The sequence below is a fragment of the Somniosus microcephalus genome, chromosome 10, assembly GCF_052327205.1.
Source record: "Somniosus microcephalus isolate GS21.2 chromosome 10, FLI_Smic_1.0, whole genome shotgun sequence".
Lineage (NCBI taxonomy): Eukaryota > Metazoa > Chordata > Chondrichthyes > Squaliformes > Somniosidae > Somniosus > Somniosus microcephalus.
The window spans coordinates 147,805,865-147,832,427 of record NC_140996.1 but is presented as its reverse complement, the minus strand read 5'-3'; the positions used below and the strand labels follow the sequence as shown (position 1 = coordinate 147,832,427).

Genomic DNA, 26,563 nt, shown 5'->3' with positions numbered 1-26,563 from the left:
GTCTACAAGTCACAAGTAAGGAGTGTGATGGAATACTCTCCACTTGCCTGGATGAGAGTAGCTCCAACAACACGCAAGAAGGTCGACACCATCCAGGACAAAGCAGCCCGCTTGATTGACACCCCATCCACCACCTTAAACATTCACTCCCTCCACCACTGGCGTGCTGTGGCTGCAGTGTGTACCATCTACAAGATGCACTGCAGCACCTCCCAAACCACCTCCCAGCAGCATCTTCCACCTAGAAGGACATGGGCAGCAGGCATGTGAGAACACCATCACCTCCAAGTTCCCCTCCAAGTTACACACCATCCTGACTTGGAAATATATCGCCGTTTCTTCATCGTCACTGGGTCAAAATCCTGGAACTCCCTCCCTAACAGCATTATGGGAGTACCTTCACCACAAGCACTGCAGCGGTTCAAGAAGGCTGCTCACCACCACTTTCTCGAGGGCAACTAGGGATGGGCAATAAATACTAGCCTTGCCAGTGACGCCCACATCCCGGAACAAATAAAAAAACAATAATGCAATGATGCAGTCTTGTTACCAAAGGAATTTGAATAACTGAGCAGCTTGGTACCACTGGAAATGATTTGTTTTTATGTTGTTGGCATGAGCAATTGTACATCAGCTACTGGTACTGTCAAAGCCTCCCAAACAGGTTGTTGTCATAATTAATAATCACTAGAACTTAGTTACTGATGTTGAACAGGTTTGAATGGTTTGTTCTTTTTGCATAAAGATCAGATTGTGTCTAACAAAAAAATCAAATTGGATGATTCCATGAATTAATTAGCAGCATTATTCCTTTTGAGCAAAAAATAACTGGTTCATGGTAATGTGAACATTTGTATTTTCAACATACATATGTGAAGTATTCACACATTACTGTACATTTGCCCTTGTTTCTGACATCCATTCTCTTTCAAAGAAGTAGGTGAGGAAATTGCAGCAGCATTAGTCATAATCTTTCAAAGCTCTCTTGATTCGGGAATTGTGCCGTTGGAGTGATTTTTAGCAAATTTCCAATCTTTTGAAGTGTAGTCACTTGTAGGAAATGTGGCAGCCAATTTGCGCACAGCAAGCTCTCACAAACAGCAATGTGATAATGACCAGATAATCTGTTTTTGTTATGTTGGTTGAGGGATAAATGTTGGCCAGGATACCGGGGATAACTCCACTGCTCTTCTTCGAAATACTGCCATGGGATCTTTTACATCCACCTGAGAGGGCAGATGGGGCCTCGGTTTAATGTCTCATCCGAAAGACGGCACCTCTGACAGTGCAGCACTCGCTCAGTACTGCACTAGAGTGTTAGCCTGGGTTATGTGATCAAAGACATGGAGTAAGAAAAGGACATTCAACCCATTGAGGTTATTCCTTTTACAGGCCTTGTGTAACTAGCAGTGGATTTTACCAAAATTTGCAGTATAGTGGGCACTGTATAACTCTGAAGAGAAATGATCTCCCGCCTTCAAGAAAATAAAAGCTCTGATATTTTCCCCGTAAGCTAATCAAGTCAAATAGTACGATAGCATTTCAAACCCACAGGTCACACAAATGAGCTCTAACCAGATGCATTCCACAGATTACACATTCATCCAGCAACAAATGAACTGTCATGTTTGTGGTGAATTTGATCATTAGTGCCTATTCCTCTGTCCTTATTACTTTAATTTCAATTTTTTAAAGAGGTATTTATCTACTTCATGAAAGAAGAGTTAACTAACATAACATTAAACACTTTTGCTGAGAGTTCATTCAATGTAGATACATTTGTGGGAAGGATAACATTTAGTCAATGCTTGTTAATTTTGTGTTTCCATCTTCTAGTTTTGTAATTATGATAAAGTAAACTATATATCTACATTTTACAGCTAGATTATACCCAAGCCCATCTTTTCTAATGACAAGTTCAGTTCTGTGAGTTTTTGTTTGTAACTCAAAACCCCTAGTGCTTGAATGATCTTGTTGCTGTTCGTTGAACTATGTCCAATGGCAGGTAACTTAAAGGGAAATAGTAAAGGATTTTATAAAGACACAAAAGTAAAGAATAGTTAAATAAAGGGTAGGGCTGATTAACGTTGAAAAAGGAAATCTCTTTATGGCAGATGAAAGAATGGCAGAGATATTGAATGATTATTTGACCTCGCTTTACACAGTGAGAATAAAAGGGAGGATGAGGTGGAACCACGAGATAAGATGATTATAGGCAAGGAAGTTGTACTGAAGAAAATGGTGGGATTCAAAGTGCAGAAGGTGCAGTGACCTGTTGGGATGCAATGTAGAGTGCTCAGGGAATCCAGAGAGAAAATAGCAGAGGCTCTGACCACAATCTTTAGATATGGATGTTGTGCCAGAGGATTTGAAGGGTGCCAATGTCAATGCCAATGTAAAACCTTGGTTCAAAAAAGGAGACCCATGTAACAATAGACCAATCAACCTAACATCGGTAGTTGGTAAACTTCTAGAGGCCATAATACAGAATTATAATTCACACTCGCCTAACATGGGTTAATTAAGAAAGCCAGCAGCAATTTGTAATGGGCAAGTCATGTTTAACAAATTTAATAGTGTTCTTTAAGGAGTGTACTGATAAAAGAAATACTGTGAATGTCGACCATGTCAGCTCTTCATGGCCCATCTACAGCCATGGTCTTTATCCTCAACACTCCGTAAACATCAGCTCATCCAAAACTCTGCTGCCTGTATCCTATCCTACACCATCCCGCTAACCCATCACCCGTGTCCTTGCTGGCCTGCATTGGCTCCCAGTCCTCCAACACCTCAAGTTTTAAATTCTCATCCTCATGTTGATCCCTTCATGGCCTTACCCCTCCCTATCTCTATGCTTCTCTAGCCTTGCAACCTCCCCAGAACTCTCAATTCCTCCAACTCAGAACTCTTGTGCATCACCCCTTTCTTTCGCCCACCCTTGGCAGTTGTGTCTTCAGCCACCTAGGCCCCACACTTTGGAATTTGTTTTCTAAACACCGCTGCCTTTCCCCTCCCCATCCCTCTCCACATTTAAAACTCACCTCTTTGACCAAGCTCTTGGTCTCCTTTCCCAATATCGCTATTCGGCTCTGCATCCTTTTTTAAAATTATGCCTCTGTGAATCGTCTTGGGACATTTTTCTACATTAACAGGGCTATATAAATGCAAGTTCTTATTGTATATGGATTTTCAAAAGGCATCTGGTACGGTGCTTGTTGATAGCTGGCTTGTTGATAAAATGAACACAAATGGGATTAAGGAGAGTGTGGATAGGACAGGATTAAAACAGTGTAGTGGTTCCTAGGTGTTTTTTGAACTGCAAAGATTTAATCATCTCCAGCGGTCAGTGATGGAACCATTGCTCCTTTTAATAAATACATAAATGATCTGGACTTGGGTATAGGTGTCAGAATTGCAAATGACAAAACTAGGGAATGTGGTTAACTGTGAAAAGGTGAGCAAGGGACTTCAGGATGGCATAGACAGATTAGTACATTGGGCAGATAGGTGAAATTTAATGCAGAAAAAAGTGACAATTTATTTTGGAAATAAGAATAAGGAGGGAACGTATGCACATATCAACCCAAAGAGGATAGATTGCATTCACCAAGAGGCCTACTTGTTCCATTGGGAGCAGAAGCTTGGGGGAATCAATATTTTTTGCTGGGCCTTCTTTCTGCCATCAGAGTAGCATGGAGCTGCTCTAATTTTCCAACTGCCAGGGTGAGCCACGGCTGATGTAGGTGCCTGCTCTGAACGTGCCGATAACCACGCCTCGCAATTTGGGAAGAAGTCTGGGCCTCTTGCTGAGACAGATTTAGGGTCCAACCCATCACTCTTCCATGGTGGAACGGCCCTATCAGAATGTCAGGCCCTATGATTCTGTTTGATCAATGACGTATTGTAAGTAGAATGTCAAAAATTGCACAGAATATGCTGAATGTGGCGTTACCAATGAGCTTTTCACAGTTAAAGTAACCTGTTTTTACTTGCAGTTAAATGCCTTTGTAAAGCATCTAAGTGCTCAATGGGCTTTGTTGCTAGTTTCCTGCTGACCAGTTACATTTGGTGAATGGTCCGTAATCACACTTTAATCCTTATCTTTTTGCAATTCAGCTATTGGACACCATTTGCTGTATATGCATATTTCACATTCAAATGTGCATAACCTTTCATTTGTGTGTTAAAAGCCATTTGCCATTCCATTGCCTATTGCCCTTGTCCAAATCTCCCTTTTAACCCTCACTCCGCATCAATTTGTGTTTGTATGCCTTTGGCAAAATAAGATATCCCAAGCCACTAATATTTATATCTGCCTGACAAACAAGGTAATTGGGGAGCCACTGAAACATTAAACTTTTATATAATAGGAGTGTATGCAACAACAGACAAATGGATCTCCCTTCCTTCAGATTCAGAGAGCGGTTTTGGTAAACACGAGGAGTCGGTCCTGTGGGTAATAGACAGTGTACAAGTGCTTTATTGTTGTGCTGGAACCAAACATGAAGACTACTGTAGAGCTTTCTTCTTCCTTGCATTTTTTCTACGGGGTGTCTATTGACACCACTGTACCAGCCAATGAATTGGAGGCGAGTCGGGACTTACAGCCCAATTTAAAGCCAGACAGTTTATTTTACAGCAGACAAAGCCTATTTAGAGTCTATTTAAAAAGAGCCTCTACGAACTACAGCAAACAGAACTCATGACCCAACTTCTCCCGATAAAAGCACGGTGATTTCGCCAGCAAAAGGCAGTGAGTGGAGGATAGTTACATAATACAAATTTTTTGCGTAAAAAGTAAAATACTGCGGATGCTGGAAATCTGAAATAAAAACAGAAAATGCTGGAAATACTCAGCAGGTCAGGCAGCATCCGTAGAGAAAAACAAAGTTAACGTTTCAGGTCGATGGGTATGGGGAGAGAGCGGGAATATGGTATTGGCATAGAGGATCAGCCATGACCATATTGAATAGCGGAGCAGGCTCGAAGGGCCGAATGGCCTACTCCTATTTTTATTTTCTATGTCAGAACTGGACAGTTTCTCTCTCTACAGATGCTGAGTATTTCCAGCATTTTCTGTTTTTATCCCAGTCACTTACACGCCAGCATGATTGATGGGGGAATTACCCAATCATCTCCATTCTGGCCAGGAATAGAGGTCTCACTATATGCAGCCATTCTTTTAAATTTCCCTCTCCAACCTGCTTTGTTGCTTTTGTTTTTACTGACCAAGTATAAATTGCTAATAAAAACAGAAAATGCCAGAAATATTCAGCAGCATTTGTGGAGAGAGAAATAGAGTTAACGTTTCAGATCATTGACCTTTCATCAGAACTGGAAAAAGTTAGAGATGTAACAGATTTTAAGCAAGTACAGAGGTAGGGAAAGGGTGGGGGAGGGGAGGAGAGGAAAGAACAAAAGGGATGATCTGTGATGGGCTGGAAAGCAGGAGTGATTAAATGACAAAAGGAATGATGGTGAAAGGGGGTGGTAATGGGACAAGTAAAAAAATCAAAAGATGGGTCTAGAGGAGGTGTGAATGGCAACAGTAGAATCATTACCAGCAGCTGCTTTCTGGGGAAAAAATGGGAGCATATTAATTGCTGTACTATTTTGATTTTATATAAATTGATTCTACCAACAGTGTTAAATGTGAATGTTCTATTATGGATGAAATGTAACCATTTCTTACCATTTTGGGGTATTTGTATTAAGCATTTAGGCTTTACCTTTTGATTTGAATTGGACTTTAGGCAATTTGAATTTAATGTGGATCCAGTTGTAGCATTTTCTCAAATGATGCTTAAACAAAATTTGGTTGGTAAAGTTTTAAAAAAAAACTTTAGCCATCCCAAATGAAATACATTGTTGCACTAATAAACTGGCAAAATAAAATAATACATAGTAAAATCACATTGAACTTTTAAAATGAATTTTAACCAAAATAGGCCTACTAACCTGCTAGGATAATCAATCTGAAGACTAAGCAGACTGTAGCAGCCTTATCCAGTCTACCTGCAACCTAACCTGGTTCCCAGCAATACATAATAGAATCATAGAACCAGCAGAGGAAATTTTCCAATAAGAAAGAAAGACTTACATTTATATAGCGCCTTTTACGACTACCGGACATCTCAAAGCGCTTTACAGCCAATGAAGTACTTTTTGAAGTGGAGTCACTGTTGTAATGTGGGAAACTCGGCAGCCAATGCGCATCAAACAACAATGTGATGATGACCAGATAAATATTGGCTAGGACACCGGGGATAACTCCCCTGCTTTTCTTCGAAATAGTGCTTTTACGTCCACCTAATAGAGCAGATGGGGCCTTCGGTTTAATGTCTCATCTGAAAGACGGCACCTCCAAAAGTGCAGCACTCCCTCAGCACTGCACTGGAGTGTCAGCTCAAGTACATGGAGTGGGACTTGAACCCACAACCTTCTGACTCAGAGGCATGTGTGCTACCAATTAAGCCACAGCTGACACTGTGATTATAGGATTGTAGATACAATACTCCTACCTCTGAGAATTGCGGTAGTTCCTAGGAATCTTTAAAGGAAATGCAGATAGGAAAAAGGATTTCTTACCAACTACAGTATAATTATTTCACGCTTCCTATGCCAAGTAAACTTCTGAAATGGCTGACAAAGTACTGTATTTTCTTGAGAGAATCTTGTTTATCTTGGTCTTTGTACTATGCATTGTATTAGAGTTCTGAGTAACAGGGACTGAGCAACAGAAATATAGCAGAGAGGGCAGGGAAATAGTAAACTATGGGGGAATAGAGAAATGAATAGTGTTCATCAGACACTGGCCCAGAAATTCGGGTCTCCACGGGTGAATACGTAAGGCCTGCTTTTTACAAGGTAAGTGGTCAATTAATTAAAATTAAAACATTTTTTCCACAGGTTTATTATTTTTAAATACTTTAAAACAAGGTAAGTTTATTTTTAGCCCTGTTCGAATATAAAATTATTTTTTTCAAAAATTAAAATTATTGTTTAAAATAGTTGTTTAATGTAATTTATAGTTTATTTAAAAAGTGTGATTTAAAAAAAAAAAAAAAAAAAAATTATTTGAAGGTTTACTGCTATTTTGGGGCCGTAGTATTTATAAGTTTTGACAGGTCTTCCTGTCAATCTTATGAATGGGCTTTTCCCTCCTCCGATTGGCTGCCCATGGCCCATGTGATCCCAGGGGACGCATCGAACTAACTGCGCCCCTGGGATACGCAAGCACTGCGCGCCGGCAGCTGGGCCAGGCCCCGGATCGGAATTCCACGGGGCCCAAAGCTCAACTGCCGGCGCGCAAGGTAAGTGCAGGGGGCTTGCACCCGCGGGAAGCCCCCGACCCGAATTTCTGGGCCAATAAAGGAAGGAAGGAATGAAAAATAGCAAGAAAGAGCATAGAGAAGAAAGGAATGAAAAATAGCAAGAAAGAGCAAAGAGAAGCAAAGTAAGAGGAAATTATACATTAAGAATATTTTACTACAGTTGTGGATCAAAAATGTCTCTGTGTGTACTTGGTTTGTGTACACAGTGAAAATGAAACAAAAATATGGAGAGGAGAGTATACTGTCTAGGAAGCCTGGTCCTTGCGTGGGAACGAAGGAGTGCAGCAAAACCATGTGACATTGTGGGATGTGAGAGTAGCGTATGAGCACTCTGTTATTTAACTTGTGATACGTTGTGATGTACCCTTAATGCATGCATTCCTAAGTCATTTTGTTCATGTAAACAGTGTTCAAGATCTATTGGAGCAATCCAGATATATTTGGTTGAATTTGTAGTCTTGGAGAAATTCTGCATTGTGGAGTTTTGCAGTGGCAAGAAGGAGCAATAGTCAGTGGGTGCACATTCCTCTGACATACTAATGTGCAGCTGTGATAATTCAGATCAATGTCGTTTCCTTATAATTCTGAGCACTGGCTTTTTATAACTGAGCACAAATAACCCTTTAAGAAATGTCCTGAAGAGAAACCAGTCACTTTTGAAAAATCAGGCACATGAATTTTCCTGGGCTATATTTGCGTCATGAGTGTAAATTGTTCCTGTACTGCATTGGCATATTGAACAGTGGACATTGCCTTAGCATTGGTGTTACAGTTTCTTTGTGTAGCATTTATTGTTAACCTCATCGGATGCTGTTTTGACCACCCTAGTCAATAGTCAATATGCAGAGTGTGCTGGTACGAGCAGAGGCTTGCTTAGTTTATTATGCTACAAAAACTAACATATGGTCACAAACCTTGGATTTTAACCTTTTTTATCACATTGATTGAACAGTTGGATGTGATGCTATTTTTATGCACTGTTGGCAGCATTAAGGTAACTGGTATGATGCATGTTCGATAGCAAAATACTGCGGATGCTGGAAAGCCGAAATAACGACAGAAAATGCAGTGTGTTGGAGTTGGGTGGGGGTCAGAAAATCTCCAGAGTAGGCCAGCATTTTGCAATCCGAATGCACTGCTGCTATTGAATGCGCTCGATAACAGTTCAGTGCAAGCTTATTAAAGTGTCCAAAATTATGTTTCTGTGGGTGGGGCTTCCCCACTCCCTTTTCTTCGTTTGCTCCATAAAATGCAATGTCATTGCTGTAGGCAAGTAAAACAAAAACTGGCATATTTTGAAACTCACTTCCAGCCTTTTGAGAGTGAGTTGACTTGTTTTGGGAGTGACACAGAGCTTGGATTTTTTATGCCATTTTCGTTGCTTTTGTTTTTCAACTCCCACCATTGTGGGGAGTTCAGCTCTTTATTTAAGCACCAAGAGCTGGTAGGAAGGACATTCCCCTGGGAATTCATCTTCCCCCTCGGGGATGAGGAGGAGTTCCCCCTCACCTTCTCCTTTACCCAAGGAGGAAAGTCAGTAGATCCCACCCGTTACTTAAGAATGTCCAAAATCTGCCTCCACCTCCTACATCTCACCAGAGAGGCAGTATCAGAACTTTGATGTCACCTGTAATCTGGCCTGCATCTAGGACTGGGACAGCTCTTCCTGTGGTTACTAAGGTCACTGCTGCCTTGAGCTTCATTGCAAATGGCCCTTTTCAAGTGTCCTTGGGTGACCTCTGCCAGATCAACCAGTCTGCCGTGCATAACTGCTTACATCATGTTACTGCTGCCTTGTTTGGCAGGGTAAATAAATGTTATCACTTGGAGGGGGTGCAACGAAGGGTCACTAGATTGATTCCTGGGATGAGAGGGTTCTCCTATGAGGAGAGATTGAGTAGAATGGGGTTTAATTCTCTTGGTTTTGAAGAATAAGAGAAGATCTTATTGAAACATATAAAACTCTTAGAGGGCTTGACATGGTAGATGCTGAGAGGCTGTTTCCCCTGGCAGGAGAGTCCAGAACTAGGGGGCATCGTCTCCGGATAAGGGGTGGGCCATTTAGAACTGAGATGAGAAATTACTTCACTCAGCGGGTTGTGAATCTTTGGAATTCTAGACACCAGAGGGCTGTGGATGCTCGGTCATTGAGTCAAAACTGAGAGCGATAGATTTTGGACACGAAGGGAATTGAGGGATGTGGGGATAAGGCGGGAAAGTGGAGTTGAGGTAGAAGATCCGCTCGAGGGGCCATATGGCCTACTCCTGCTTCTATTTCTTATGTTCTAACAAGAAACAACCAGCAGCAGGAGATGGCTCTGCATTTTTTTCAGCGTGGCTCGATTGCCAAGAGTGCAAGGCCTTATTAATGGACATTGAAAGCAGCCGATATGGCCACAATCATTCAGTCTTTTTATGACTAGAAAGGGGCTCACGATGCCAATCTGAAACCTACAAACTGCAACTGAAATAAAATCTAATGAGGCAATAAGTGCACAATCTCTCTCTAATGCAAAGAATTCAAAACTGAACAGAAGCCATCCCAACTCCTTCCTCACACTCTGCTCCCCCACCCCTGGTGGTCTGTCTTTCTCCTAGTGCTTCTCCTAGATGCAGTCTGTGGGCTAATATCATGAATGCTTGCCTGTTCCTTTGGTACACAAGGCTCATGGGACTGAGCTGCCCTGCTGGCTGTATCTCTAGAGCTTCTGCCTGGACAGCCTGGTGTTGCCTCTTGCGTGCCTTTTACCAGGTGCTCTGTGGGGGAAGGCCAGATGTTTGACCTGTGCTGATCTCCTGAGCAATGGCCGCCTTGCTCCTGTTGTTTCCATTCTACTGGGCGCTGGATCTCTCGCCATTAACCAGCAAGCTGGTTAGTCTTATCACAGAATCACAGAAACCCCACAGTGCAGATAGAGGCCATTTCGGCCCATCGAGCCTGCACCGACACATATCCCACCCAATCCCCGTAACCCCTACACCAACACATATCCCACCTTATCCCCGTAACCCCACATATTTTAATCCCCCTAACACTAAGGGTCAATTTATCATAGCCAATCAACCTAACCTGCACATTTTTGGACTGTGGGAGGAAACCGGAGCACTCGGAGAAAACCCACGCAAACGCAGGGAGAATGTGCAAACTCCACACAGACAGTCACCCGAGGCCGGATTCGAACCCGGGTCCCTGGCGCTGTGAGGCAACAGTGCTAACCAGATCTTGAAAGCTTTGAGAGACAGAAGTTAGCATCTTGGCCCCATGGGCCTGAAAGCAGGGTACTGCCTAAACTGTGCCTTACTCCCACCAGGGCCTCAGTCTCTGCTTCCGTGGAGGTGAAGTCACTGACTGGTCCCATGTCGCTCTGAGGTGGGGGTGGGGGTGCTTTTGCAGGTTCCAGTGCAGCTGCCACATGCTCCATTGATGTCCACAACAAGGAGAAAGCTTCCCTGATACTGCAAATGAGTACTATAGACTCCAGAGTCAGAGCTATTAGTTGCTACACAGCCTCAGAGACTGATCAGAGTCTGCACGTAGGTTTGATGTTGTTTGAACATCCATTCCAGGCAATCTGAATCCCACAACTCCAGAGCTAAGGCCAGTCTTCTCCTCAGCCTCTGCTGGGAAGCAGCCACATCCTCGACCACTCCCCAATCCTCTACCTCTCCTGTGTGCAGTGAATCACCCAGTGCCACATACTCTTTTACACTATCTAAGTTCCCCCAAGAAGAAATTTTCTGAGTGGATGCATGGTAGTGGGAAAGCAAGTAACACCAGGGGTGATTTAAGGAGGTTGTGGCAGAGGAACATGGGGCAGGATCTTGCTTCAAGCATTCCTTTTGGCCTTGCCTTCTACTTCCTCTTCCTCCTCATCTTCATTGTCATTATCATAGTCACCAGAGAGAATTTTCATCTCCTCTGTCACCGCCGCCGCATTGGACAGCTGATGTAATGGATCTGCTGGTTTCACTCTGTTCAAGTGGAGGAAGGGGTTTTGTTAGGGGAACTGTGGGCACATATTGTGACATCCCAAGACAGTGACCCTCTTAACTACAGTGCAGTGTGATGGATGACTTGTGAAGCTATTAATTTTAGATGGTGAACAGTGTATTGGTGCTCAAGGAAGTAGAGAGACAGCGGCCAAAGTATTACCTTGCCTTCTCTTGTGTTGTCTTTGGAAGTTCTTGTGGCACTAGTCTGTAGTCCTGGGATGAGAGGTGGCACTCTGTGCCACTGCCACCTCTTTCCACATGGCAGCTTCCTCCCATTGGCACTCAGCAGTCACTCCATTTAGTGCCTCTCAACCCAGAGTGTCTGAAGGTCTGGCTTATTAAAATGTTATGCTCTTTTTGGCCTCTTTGCAATGCCGTGCTCCCTTTGGGTGCCTCTGCCACATCCTCCACTTGAAGATATGCTTTAAAATTGCCACAGATGCTTACATGAGCCCTCTATGACAGTTCCTTCAGTCTTAAAAACTGGTCAGTACTTATCTGCAGCTTCCTCAGCCTGCTGCTGCAATTTTCATCCATTCTAGATTTTTAAATTTTCTTTCATTTCAATTCCCGCAACACTGTACTCCCATGTTGCATAGTAGTTGTGCTTGGCCAGTGCCAGTGGGTATGCAAGTGAGCTGCCCTTGCTATTTATGACGGGATCATTGGCAGGGTCCCATCTCCGGGGCGCAACACTGTCATAAATGGCCCTGTGGTTTTTCAGGTTTGTAATACTGTATTATTTGCTGAATTATTCTCCTCAGACTGAAGGATGTGAGTACTAGAGAATGCATCACTTTGGATGGAAACTATGTTTAATCTTGATTCCTGGCTTCTGTCTATTTTTAATTAGAATGCTTCAAATTGAGTCACTTTTTTTTATCCCAGTCTTGCCTCAGATTTGGATAGGGTCTGTTACCAACATTTATTCTGTTTTCTTTGTTTTCAGGGACTGGAAATACTGTTGCTATCATGATTGGCAATTCAAAGGGAATGGAAATCCTGGAGTTAGTCCGTCGAGGTATCCCAGTGATCATGTCCATAACTCTTGGTACCCGTCATGTACAAGAGTGGATGAGCTCTCGGTCAGTTGTGTTTGTAATTATCGCTTTCATAACAATGATGATCATCTCCCTGGCTTGGCTCATCTTCTACTATATTCAGAGATTTCTATATGCAGGATCCCAGTTTTCAAGCCAGGTAAATATTTATGAATTGTAAGTTTAAAAGTACTTTAAAATTCCCATCAATTATCTGAATATTCAGTTTGAGGCTTTCAGTTTCATATCTATGCAAATAAAGCATCACCCTGGATGTCAATACTCCTGGTAGTTTTTTTGACTGAAGTTTTGTTAAATAATTTGAATATTGTGATACAGACAAAATGTGTAAAAATGAATACTTTCTCTTTCTAAATTCAAGTTCTAAATTTTCCTCCTTTTTGCTCTCCCACACTATATTCCATTTCCAACTAAAAAGGTGAGCGATGAACTGCATCCAGGTCTCTGTACCACCACGCACCTTCCAAAGGTGTGCAAATATGGTCTGCGGCGATTCCTTCTGATTTTCCCTTTTTTCTGGTCTATAAGTGCCTTTCTTTAAAACCACTTCCTCCACTCAAACTCACCATTTAAAAAAAAAAACCTATGTTCTAAAAAATCTGTGTTCACTCACTGGTACAGTATGTTGGAACATCAGTGTGTTGTACCACCACAGTACTTTGAATGTTGATAGCATTGAAATCTTACCCAGTCTATAGTAGGTCATTGCATTTTAGCAGTGATTTGAACAGAATTTGATATGGATCTTTCTTTAATTATGTTCCAATTTCTTTGGTAGAGATGTACAAGCAAGATTAGTGTGGCTTTGTCATCAATTACTGAGTTAAGCAATAAAATATATACTTTTACTTCTAGATGGCAATTCCTTTACTTGCTCAGCCAAGCGCTGACTAAACTCAGTCAACTGAGGCAAACCAGTTTGAATGATGGGCAACTCCATGACTTGAGCTCGCAGTCTTCTGGTTGAGAGGCAAGCAAACTATATTTAAGCCAGGGAGATCCCAGATCCCCTGGATTACTTCACAGAAAAAACGGCCAGGATGATCAAATGGCCTGATGACACTTGCTGTCCAGGCTCACATGCGAAGAGTGACCACTTGAATGAGACAACTGGTATCTCTGGAACCATACCCCAGCAAGGAGACAAGAGCTTCAAGACAGGACTAGGGAGGGGAGAAACTTAATAACAAAAAATATATAGAAAGTCTCAAGAAGCATGAATAAAGCTTGAGAACCAGTACAGACATTATATTTGAGTCCAAACCAGCAGTCTCATGGAATGACTAGCAAAACAAAATAGGCTTCTTTTTCAACCGATGGAGGTTTAACTGATTGATGTTCCAATTAGATCAAACAGCAGGGAGTTGGGAAGAAAGGGGGTGAAATTGGATAGTGCTAGCCTGCCGGCGCGAACAGGAAACAATCCCATCGTGCCCTTGAACCTCATTTAAATTAAACCTGTGAGCTGCGGACGGCAGTTGCCCATCCCCAGACAAGCCAGATTTAAATTTCGGACCATTGCGCCATCGGCAGCGGTCTTCAGGTAGCTTCTGCTCCTCCTGGCTCCATGTTCAGGTAAGTGTTTTTTTGGTGGCGGTCTCCAGCGGTTCCTTTAGCCACCGCTGATTAGGCTGCATGTAGACTTGGTTATCCTGGGCTCCCTATTTCCATATGCATAGGCCCTACCGCCTGTTTCAGGTGGGGGTCCTGGACACTGATATTTCAGCCTTTACCAATATGACGGGTGGCACAATTCCGGTGTGGAATCATTTATGTAGCATCTTTCACGACCCCAGGATGTCCCAAAGCACTTTACAGCTTTGTAAACACTGGGCCGTATGTATACAAGTGTTCATGGGCTAATTTCATGGCTTTGGTCAATCAGGTATCGCTAAGATTACGTTAATAAAACTGTATCCATATTACGGAGGTAAACTATTTAACAGCTTGCGTCTTTTTTTCCTGTCACTTCTGACAGTGATACTTTTAAGAACAGTGATATTTTATCTTTTATAATTTTCTCATTTGTCTTTTCACCGAGGTCTTTTTTGTTCCTTTTTAAATAATTCTGTCACTGGTATTATTAATGTGTTTTTCCCTGAGATATTTCAGTTGGATTAATTGGAATCCTAAACCGTAGGGGTGAGCGTGGATGTGTTAGAAATATGCCAGTACGCTTGGAGAATATGGGATTTGTTTTTGTTTGAACTGTGTTTCCTGGAAGGGAATAATGTATTTTGTATTTCACTTCAGATATGGCCTTCAGATAAGGCCATAAAAAAATCAAACCAAGCACTTTATTTCTAGAGGGATTGAAAAGTAGCAAAGTTATGCTAAACTTGTATTGAACATTGGTTAGACCACGCTTGAAGTACTGCGTACAATTCTGGTCACCATATTATAAAAAGGATATAGAGGCACTGGAGAGGGTGCAGAGAAGATTTACAAGGATGATACCAGAAATGCGAGGGTATACCTATTGGGAAAGGATGAACAGGCTGGGTCTCTTTTCTTTTCTCTTGGAAAGAGAAGGCTGAGGGGTCTTTAAAATCATGAAAGGTTTTGATAGAGTAAATACAGAGAGAATGTTTCCACTTGTGGGGAAGAGCATAACTAGAGGCCATCAATATAAGATAGTCACCAAGAAATCCAATAGGGAATTCAGAAGAAACTTCTTTACTCAGAGAGTGGTGAGAATGTGGAACTCGGTACCACAGGGAGTGGTTGAAGTGAATAGTATAGATGAATTTAAGGGGCAGTTAGATAAGCATATGCGGGAGAAGGGAATAGAGGGTTATGCTGATGGTTAGATGAGGAAAGACGAGAGGAGGCTGGAGTGGAGCATAAACGCCGGCATGGACTGGTTGGGCCGAAAGGCCTGTTTCTGTGTCGTATATCATACGTAATCCTGTGTGTGCGCGCTCAAGCTGCCTGCCATATTGGATGGTTATGCATCCATTTTACACCTGTAAAGCGGGCACAGCATCAGCAAATTTCTAAGCCAAGAAGTGCAAAGCCAGCGCACCTTGCATAGCTGGGCTTTGGAGCAGGTTCTATAAGTTCAAAATTAGATTCAACTTAAACTATTTCAGAGACTAGCTTAAAGTCAACATGATGGGGGGGAAAGCTAATGAAAGCATGAGGTAGAAAGCAATGAGAATGTAAACCTGTCCGACTGTGGTACCGATTTTTTTTTTTTTTGGCGTATCATGTACTAAAGGTTTTGAATGTGTACAGCCTGGTTAATAGCAACGCATATAAAGAAGATATGGTCATTGCTCTGGTGCTCTAGATATGGACATGGTGACAATTTTTAGTATAATCAATTTTTATCATTTGTTGTCAGAACAAGAAAAACAAAACTAACAGGAAAGAAGCCAAGAAGGCTATTAGTAAACTTCAGCTTCACACTGTCAGGTGTGGAGATAGGGTAAGGCACTTTTATTCTACTACTTGTCTGTTGACAGGATTTTGATTTTAACTTATTTTCAACAGCAACTTGCAGGGTGTGCGGTCCTGTCGGTGGTGCCGGGCCTTGCCAAAAATTTGCCGTATATCGATTTCAATCGTGTAATCAGGTTATTTTCAGAAAGTGTTGGTATTGTATTTCCAATTGCACAGTGATTTTCTTTTCGGGCATTTTAAACTTTTTAATGTATTTTCTTGGTATTCATGCACTACCTCCAGCACAGATTGTGGACAACCCACTCCTCTGCCAGTGCCACTCTGACCAGCAGCTGATAGGTATACAAGAATGGTTGGATTGCCTCCTTCTACATTCCTCCGCCCCCCCCCCCCCCCCTCTCTGAGACGGTGGATGGCTTTCAGTCAGCATTTTCCACTGTGGGATAGCTTAGATGTGTGTGGGGGTTTATAGGCATGAATCCATGTTCACCACGCTGTGGTGCCCAAAGGTGGTATGTCCAATATTTAAATGGCCAATAGAAAGAAATTGGATTTAAACAGCGCCTTTCACAACCTCAATGTGCTACACAGCAATTGAAGTGTAGACACTGTTGTAATATAGGGAAACACAGCAGCCAGCTTGCCTACAGCAAGGACCCACAAACAGCAATGATACAAATGACCAGATCATCTGCTTTTGGTGGCGTTGGTTAAGGGGTAACTATTGGCCAGAATACCAGGAGAACCCCGCTTCTCTCTTTCAAATAGTGTCATGGGATTTTTTACATCCACCTGAGAAGGCTGTTTAATGTCTCATCCGAAAGATGGCACCTTCTGACCGTGCAGAACTCCCTCAGAACCATACTGAAGTGTCAGCCTAGATTATATTCTCAGTCCTGGAGTGTGGCTTGAATCCATGACTTTCTGATTCAGAGGCAAGAGTGCTAACACTCAGACAAATCTGACACTTACAATTGAATAATTTCCCTAGTCTCTCAAGCACCAGACTACATAAATTTCAACTTGTCCAAAACTCATCCTCCACTCTTCAGACTCTGGCCTCTCTTGCATCCCTTCCCCCTTCTCACCTTTGGCTGGCACAGGTCTCCTACCTGTGCTGCAGTTGTGGAGAAGTATGAGGTAGTACATTTTGGGAGGAGAAACAAGAGTTTATACTCAATGCAAAGACTCTGCAAGGTGTGGATGAACAAAAAGACCTGGGGTTCAAATACATAATTCACTGAAAGTACAAGTGCAAGTAAATGAAATCATGAAAAAGGCCAACAGCTTTTTTGAGTTTTATAAATGGGAGCATATGGAATAGGAAGAAGGAAATAATGAAAAATTTATACAAAACATTAGTTAGGCCACTATATGTGCAGTTTTGGGTGCTCCATTATAGAAAGGACATTAAAGCCATCGAGAGGGTTACAGCGTAAATTCACCAGGATGATGCTGGGGATGAGAAAGTATAGTAATGAGGAGACAGTTGAGATACAGGGATTAGAGAAGGCCAAAAAGAGATTTAATAGAGGTTTTTAAAATTATATGAAGAGTTTTCTCATATTTCCTCTGGTTAGGGAGCCAGTAAACCAGAATATACGAAACCTTGGTATTCTGTTTGGGGCAGGCTTGATGGGCCAGCTAGTCTTTTCCTGCCCATCAATTTTGTATGTTTGACTGAGCTGAGCTTTAAATTTTATATCCTATCCATCATCAAGATTGACTATTTCCACCCTCACAACATTCTTCGTCTCAACCCCCATCTCCGCCTCTCTCATGCTGAAACATTTGTTCATTCTTTGCCGCTTCCAAATTTGATTATGCAAATGCAGTATCCTGTCTGACACTAAATCTTCCTCACCCAAACCTAAACTTGTTCCCTGACATCTCAACTTTAAAATCGGCATCTTTTTAAAAGTTTGTATCTCTCCTCTCCCCCGCTACCCCTCGAATCTCTGACTCTAGCATTTTGTGCATTCCCCCTTCCTTCACCCTAACATTGGTGTCAAGTCCTTCAGTCAGATTGCCCCCACTCACTGGAATTTGCTCCCTAAACCCCTCTGCCTCTCCATTTCTCTCTTCTCTTTTAAAAGCATTTTCAAAACCAGACATCCAGTCACCCTTCTAGGGAGACCATAAAAACGCTGCTCATGTTGGCACTGCTGTGAAGATATGGTGAATGCAGCATACTTCAATGCTGTTTAAAGTGACATCAATACATTTTTTCTTTTCATCGTCTTTCCGTCATAGAGGTATAAATTCGTCTGGGCTCATACCCCAACCGAGGGCCAGCCTGAAATTGGGCCTCAGGCTTCCTTAACATTTTATGCGCGAGTTGCCAGCACCTGTCACCCTCCACAGGTAATTCTCACATTAAAGATGTCGAATTTCAGACCACTTGTAAGTCCCTGGAGAGGGGCTGGAGTTAGAATCGGGGGTCAAGACTCCGCACCACCTCTGGCCATCCAGATTTTCCAGAGAGCTCCTTCAACAGGCGTTATGCCCCTTGCATATGATATGTAGGGGCCTAACCCTGTTTTAGGCAAACACTTTGGCTTTGACCAATTTATCAGTGGTCTGAACGCATACGCTGATTGGCTGTGGGCCATCCTGTTGCTAAATTTGTCAGTGACCATTAGATGCCCGGTAAATGGGTACAACGCATACCAATTTCTACCCCAGTAGCCTCTCTGGAAAATAAGTGCAGACAATTACTCTATACGGCTGCCCTACTTATCTAGAACAACTGTTCAGGCATTTGCCCATGCGGTAACCATAACTCAAGTTCTCCAATTATGCCCTCCAGCTAATATGCATCTTAAGATTGGAGAATATGGGAAAACAAGCCAATTAATACATAAAGTTGTAAAACTGCACTGTCTACAGTTTAAATCCACAAAAATGTGTACTTCTGTATCATACATATTTGTTCAATAGTGCACAACATTCAAAATCCTAAAAAAACAGAAACTTTTTAGTCTTTTAAAGAGCACTGATGTTTAATGTTCCATCTGTAGAGTGTAGCTCATCTCTGTCAGAAATAATTTTTAGTAGTAGTTTTGTATACTGTATCTAACTTAACACTTTTACCTTCGTTAGGAAATCGATTTGGACATTGATGGTTGTGCTGTGTGCATTGAAGTGTATAGATCCCGAGATGTTGTGCGAATTCTCCCATGCAAGTATGTACCTTTTATGTGATATGTAATACATTGATTTCAATATTTTAGCCTGAAAGGACAGGTAAAGGAATTCGATCAGTATAAAGAGAAAAATTATTTTTAAAAATACCTCAAATAAAATGAATGAGAGTTTTGGAATATTTTCTAGCCTGCCTTGATCTTTGCTACAATAAAAATACAGTTTTGAAGTGGGGGAAATGATCTACTATAGAGCTGTAATAATTACCTTGCTTCCACATGAATAAGTGAACTCTTATCTTGGTGATCACGGTAAGGTAAGCACTCCGCCACAAGAAGAAATGGAAATCCATGCATAACTCACACAAGCCACCTACTACTGACAGTTACAGAACAGATCCGTTTAGACAAAGAATAAGGTGAAAATCAGACACTAAAAATAAAACAATCTTGACAGTTGCAGAGCAATGGATTTCCATCCAAAGGGCTCAGCACGAATGTGGGACTCAGTGGCTATCTGTCAGTTTGCTATTTTTCTTTGGTTGGCCATGTGGAGCACTTTTTTTTTTGAGGGGGGGAGAAGAGAGGTGAGAGAGAGATGCACACTAATCCACTGAACTAGCCTGATGCAAGGTATTATCTGGTACTATAATCCAAACTCCGTATAGTAGATATGTGCAGGATGATGATGTGGATTCTCAGCTGACTTTTTTATGCATTTACATCTGATTTTGGGAAATTGTTTTTAGAAATGTCAACAACTGGTGGGCAAAAGATAGCAACTGTAATAATACAGAGAAATTAGTGTAGTAAATGAAGGCAAGATTAAGTGAATGTAGACGGTGAGGAGGTTGGATTTAGCAGGTAGAATAGTGACAATTTGGGTATTGAGACTACTACCCAATTCTGATGCACACTTAAACAAAAACAAAGTAGGCCTGAGTTTATTGGTACTGATTTAAAGTGTACAAATTGATCCAAATAAACTTAATATCATCGCTGCATAACGTTCATTATCAAATTTAATATTTTGTTTATCTTCCAACATTTGCATAAATTGGGAGGATTCAAGTTTTGAGAGAGTCTCTGATTATTCATATTAAATAATCATTATTTTCCTAAAATTGTGTGCAGTCATGTACACAGTTCGTAAAACCAACCAAATATGCAAAAAGTTGAATTTTTGTACTCAATCGCAGCTAGTTGTGTAAATCAAGTCATGCTCAAGGCCTCGGCGTTATTAACCTCCTTTGGTCCTAAAACCCTCTGATATCTCTGCGCTCCTCCAATTCTGGCTTCTTGCGCATTTTCTTCGCTCCACCATTGGCGGCCGTGCCTTCAGCTGCCGAGGCCCTAAACTTTGGAAATCCCTCCCTAAACCTCCTACGCCTCTTTATCTCTCTCTCCTCCTTTAAGACCTACTTCTTTGACCAAGCTTTTGGTCACCTGTCCTAAGATCTCCTTATGTAGCTCAGTGTCGAATTTCATTTGATAATTACTCCTGTGAAGCACCTTGGGATGTTTTACTACGTTAAAGGTGCTGACCCTGAACACGGGGGCCCCACAAGGATGTGTGCTGAGCCCCCTCCTCTACTCCCTCTTCACCCACGACTGTGTGGCTGTTCATGGTTCCAACACCATCATCAAGTTTGCGGATGATACCACGGTAGTAGGCCAGATCACCAACAATGATGAGTCAGCCTACAGGGAGGAGGTCCAGCATCTCGTGAAGTGGTGCGCCGATAACAACCTGGCCCTTAACCTCAAGAAAACCAAAGAAATCATTGTGGACTTCAGGAAGTCTAAAGGCGGAAGTCACACCCCCATCCACACCCATGGGGCTGTGGTGGAAAGGGTGGACAGCTTTAAGTTCCTCGGAGTCCACATCACGGAAGACCTCTCCTGGTCCCTCAATACCTCCTCTCTGGTGAAGAAGGCCCAGCAGCGCCTATATTTCCTAAGGAGGCTGAAGGGATGTAACCTGTCACCCCTGATCCTCTCTAACTTTTACCGCTGCACAATAGAGAGCATCCTGACGAACTGTATCACAGTATGGTATGGCAGCTGTAGCTACTATGACCGGAAAGCCCTGCAGCGGGTAGTCAAAACTGCCCAACGCATTACCGGCACCTGGCTACCGACCATAGAACACATATACCAGAAACGCTGTTTACGGAGGTCACGGACCATCGTCAAAGACCCTACCCACCCCAGCCACAGTCTGTTCGCCCTCCTGCCATCTGGGAGACGTTACAGATGCATTCGCACCCGTACGACCAGATTTAGGAACAGCTTCTTTCCCAGGGCTGTCATCCTACTGAACTCCACAAATAAACTCTAAAGCCTGCACATCTGCCAATGCACTTTATTATGTTTATGTTAATGTATTACAAGCCAAATGAATGTTGAATGTTTAAATGTCTTAATCTAAATGTACACTCTCGGGAGCCGCAAGCCTACATTTCGTTGTACTGCACTTGTGCACTAACAATGACAATAAAGTTGATTATTATTATTATTATATAAATGCAAGTTGTTGTTGTTTGAAACCATACCCTAGCAAAATTCTCCATGCATGGTTTTCTCATTTATACTCAATAAATGTAACCATCAGTAATTCATGATTTGAGTTTAGAAAAAGGTGTTGTGTTTGAAATTTTAGCTATATACCTACCTGGAGAATAGAAAGTAGGAGAATGCCTGAATTGTGCTGCTAAATTTTCAATTTTGATTAACGTATTTCAAGATCTGGTTTCTGTACTTTGGTTCTGATTAACTTTTACTGAGTGAATGTAGATTATAATTGTGATATTATGTTTTAGTATTCCACATAAGTTCTGTATCAACATTGTTGGAACAGAAGTTGTAAATTCTTAGATTTTCGGGTGTTCTTTTCTCTCTGCTTATATGAATTTAACAGGATTTGAATACACCCAATATTTATAAACCCCTCTCAAGAAGTTGATGACTTGCAAGAAAAAGCTGGCAAACTGGGGTTTGAAACCAGTTCTAGTACATACTACAATCTGTTTATGATTTGTATCTGTTCTTCAGGCATGTTTTCCACAGAATATGTATTGATCCATGGCTTCTTGAGCATCGAACCTGTCCAATGTGTAAACTTGATGTCATTAAAGCACTTGGCTTTGTGGTAAGTAATACAAAAATAATTGGATGGAATAGTCAGTCATTCAGCTGGCGTGAAATTAAGAGTGTATGTGTAATTAGCAGAATAAATATTTATAATGCCATATTAAGTGTCCGCCTTCGCTTCGTGGTAGTACTGTCACCTCTGAGTCAGAAGGCTGTGGGTTTAAGCCTCACTCCAGAGAGTTGAGCACATAATGTAGGCTGACATTTCAGCACAGTACTAAGGAAGTGCTGCACTGTGAGAGGTGCCGTCTTTTGGATGAGATGTTAAACTGGGCCCGAATCTGCCTGCTTAGCTGGCTGTAAAAGATCCCGTGGCGCTATTCAGAGAAGAGCAGGGGAGTTTCCACTGTGTCCTGATCAACATTCATCACTCAACCACCACCAAAACAGGTTATCTGGTCATCTATCTTGTTGCTGTTTATGAGACCTTGCTGCTGTATTTACCTATATTACAGCAGTGACTATACTTCAAAAATACTTCATTGGCTATGAAGCGTTTGGGATGTGCTGAGGATGTAAAAGGTGCTATATAAATACAGCTTTTTTCTTTCTTGCTGTATATTTATCAGTAAGATGACTGAATAATTCTCAAAGGACATTTGGGAATATTTGCCAGATTATATCAACAACAATTCACTTTTTTCTTGCCAATTTTTTTCCACTCCACTTCTCTCCTGAACATAGGAACAGGAGTAGGCCATTGAGCCCCTCTAGCCTGTTCTGCCATTCAACGTGATCATGGCTGTTCTGCGATCTAACTCCATATACCCGCCTTTGGCCCATATGCCTTTGGCTAACAAAAATCTATCAATCTCAGATTTAAAATTTGACCTAGCATCAATTTCCATTTGCGGAAGAGAGTTCCAAACTTCTACCACCCTTTGTGTGTAGAAGCGTTTCCTAATTTCACTCCTGAAAGGTCTGGCTCTAATTTTTAGACTATGCCCCCTAGTCCTAGACTCTCCAACCAGTGGAAATAGTTTCTCTCTATCTACCCTATCGGTTCCCCTTAATATCTTGAACACGTTGTCTGCTTATGGTTTCTTTGGGAGCCATAATGATGAATGTTGGCAGGCTATCTAATCACGGGGAGTATCACCGCAAAGCCCTCTGATATCCTTGCACACTTATGCTATTCTTTACTAAAACCGCCCCACTACTGCAAAGATAACCCCTCTGGCTTCCTTTATCCACTACCAACCAGCTCCTTAAACTCCTCTCCCATTTCCCTCCACCTTCGCCTCTAACAACAAGTGCAAGGTGCTCATCAACTTCTTTGTCACTAAGATTCCGCTACCTGTGCTGCTTACCCCTCTTCCTTTTGCTCATTTAACCAAGCCTTCCCCCGGCATTCCCTCCCACCCCCATTCTAGCCCTGAACCCCCATCTCTCTCGCATCTCTTAGTTTCTCTTCCATTTCTCCTCATGCCCTAACTGAGCTCTCCTTGACAATGAGACCCACTTCCTGCTACCTTGACCCCATTCCAATAAAACTGCTAGCCACCCAACTGGGTCTCATGCTAACTGACATTGTAAATAGTTCCTTCTCTTCAGGCACTCTCACTCCCTTTCAACATTGCTGTCATCACCCCCTTCCTCAAAACACCCACCCTTGACTGCTCTGCCCTTGCAAATTACAGCCCCTTCTCCAATGTTTGAAAGTCCTTGACCATAATATTGTTGCCCCTCACTCCTGCAGCTCCCTGTTTTCATCTCTCCAATCAGTTTCTGCCCTTCCGAAACTACCCTATCAAAGTGATAAACAATATTCTCTGTGATAGTAATACTTGACCTCACTGCAGCCTTTTGGCATGGACATAAGAATTAGGAGCAGGAGTCGGCCATACGGCCCCTCGAGCCTGCTCCACCATTCAATACCATCATAGCTGATCTTCAACTCAAACTTCACTCCAGACCCACAGCAATGGTTGACTCCAGACTGCCCTCTGAAATGGCCCAGCAAGTCACTCAGTTGTAACAAACCGCTATGAAACATTAAGAATGAAACTGGACAGACCACCTGGCATCAACCTTGGCACCGGCTACGGACACGGCAACGGCACACCCAGCCCAGTCGACTCTGCAAAGTCCTCCTCATCGACATCTGGAGAATTATGCCAAAATTGGGAGAGCTGTCCCACAGACGAGTCAAGCAACAGCCTGACATAGTCATACTCACAGAATCATACCTTTCAGCCAATGTCCCAAACTCCTCCATCACCATCCCAGGGTATGTCCTGTCCCACCGACAGGACAGACCCACCAGGGGTGGCGGCACAGTGGTATACAGTCGGGAAGGAGTGGCCCTGGGAGTCCTCAACATTGACTCCGGACCCCATGAAGTCTCATGGCTCCGTGCCAAATATGGGTAAGGAAACCTGCTGATTACCACTTACCGCCCTCCCTCAGCTGATGAATCAGTAATCCTCCATGTTGAACACCACTTGGAAGAAGCACTGAGAGTAGCAAGGGCACAGAATGTACTCTGGGTGGGGGATTTCAATGTCCACCACCAAGAGTGGCTCGGTAGCACCACTACTGACCGAGCTGGCCGAGTCCTGAAGGATATAACTACCAGTCTGGACCTGCGACAGGTGGTGAGAGAACCAACACGAGGGAAAGACCTACTTGACCTCGTCCTCACCAACCTACCTGTCGCAGATGCATCTGTCCATGACAGTATTGGTAGCAGTGACCACCACACAGTCATTGTGGGGACGAAGTCCCGTCTTCACACTGAGGACACCCTCCATTGTGTTGTGTGGCACTACCAGCGTACTCAATGGGATAGATTCAGAACAGATCTAGCAGCTCAAAACTGGGCATCCATGAGGCGCTGTGGGCCATCAGCAGCAGCAGAATTGTATTCCACCATAATCTATAACCTCATGGCCCAGCATATCCCTCACTCTACCATTACCATCAAGCCAGGGGACCAACCCTGGTTCAATAAAGAGTGTAGAAGAGCATGCCAGGAACAGCACCAGGCATACCTAAAAATGAAGTGCCAACCTGGGGAAGCTGCAACACAGGACTACATGCATGCTATAAACAGCGCTAAGTAATCCCACAATCAACGGATCAGATCAAAGCTCTGCAGTCCTGCCACATCCAGTCGTGAATGGTGGTGGACCATTAAACAACTAACAGGAGGAGGAGGCTCCATGAATATCCCCATCCTCAATGATGGTGGAGTCTCAACGTCTCCGATAATGAAGCAGTCCATGCCCACATGCAACAAGACCTGGATGACGTTCAGGCTTGGGCTGATAAGTGGCAGGTAACATTCGCGCCGCACAAGTGTCAGGCAATGACTATCTCCAACAAGCGAGAGTCTAACCACCTCCCCTTGACATTCAATGGCATTACCATCGCCGAATCCCCCACCATCAACATCCTGGGGGTCACCATTGACCGGAAAATTAACTGGACCAGCCACATAAATACTGTGGCAACAAGAGCACGTCAAAGGCTAGGTATTCTGCAGCGAGTGTCTCACCTCCTGACTCCCCAAAGCCTTTCCACCATCTACGGGGTACAAGTAAGGAGTGTGATGGAATACTCTCCACTTGTCTGGATGAGTGCAGCTCCGACAACACGCAAGAAGCTCGACACCATCTAGGACAAAGCAGCCCGCTTGATTGGCACCCCATCCACCACCTTAAACATTCACGCCCTCCACCACCGGCGTACCGTGGCTGCAGTGTGTACCATCTACAAGATGCACTGCAGCAACTCGCCAAGGCTTCTTCAGCAGCACCTCCCAAACCCGCGACCTCTTCCAACTAGAAGGACAAGGGCAGCAGGTGCATGGGAACACCACACCTCCAAGTTCCCCTCCAAGTCACACACTATACTGACTTAGAAGTATATCGCCAATCCTTCATCGTCGCTGGATCAAAATCCTGGAACTCCCTACCTAACAGCACTGTGGGAGTATCTTCACCACACAGACTGCAGTGGTTCAAGAAGGCGGCTCGCCACCACCTTCTCAAGGGCAACTAGGGATGGGCAATAAATGCTGGCCTTGCCAGCGACGCCCACATCCCATAAACAATTTTTTTTTTTAAACTTTCCTGCCCAATCTCCATATTCCTTGATTCCCCTATAGTGTCCAAAAATCTATCGATCTCAGCCTTGAATATACTCAACAATTCAGCATCCACAGCCCTTTGGGGTAGAGACTTCCAAAGATTCACAACCCTCTGAGTAAAGAAATTCCTCCTCACCTCAGTCTTAAATGGCCGACCCTTTATCCTGAGACTATGCCCCCTAGTTCTAGACTCTTCAGCCAAGGGAACAACCTCTCAGCATCTACCTTGTCAATCCCACTCAGAACCTTGTGTGTTTCAATGAGATCACCTCTCATTCTTCTAAACTCCAGAGAGTATAGACATCCACACCAACTATCTCCAGTGCCTCTACTCCATTGTCCAGCTTGGTGCAATTGTTCTTGCTGGTTCCATTCTTGACT

The 26,563-nt window shown here is 43.0% G+C and overlaps 1 protein-coding gene across 1 annotated transcript in view; it reads left to right on the top strand.

Moving 5' to 3' along the window:
* Nucleotides 1-26,563, top strand: part of LOC147111745 (E3 ubiquitin-protein ligase RNF149-like) — a 37,032-nt gene that overhangs the window by 3,299 nt on the left and 7,170 nt on the right. The window contains exons 2-5 of the mRNA XM_085998942.1: nt 12,277-12,527; nt 15,735-15,818; nt 18,896-18,978; nt 21,991-22,087. Coding sequence (XP_085855068.1) covers nt 12,277-12,527; nt 15,735-15,818; nt 18,896-18,978; nt 21,991-22,087 — 515 coding nt within the window. The remainder of the gene's footprint in view (nt 1-12,276; nt 12,528-15,734; nt 15,819-18,895; nt 18,979-21,990; nt 22,088-26,563) is intronic.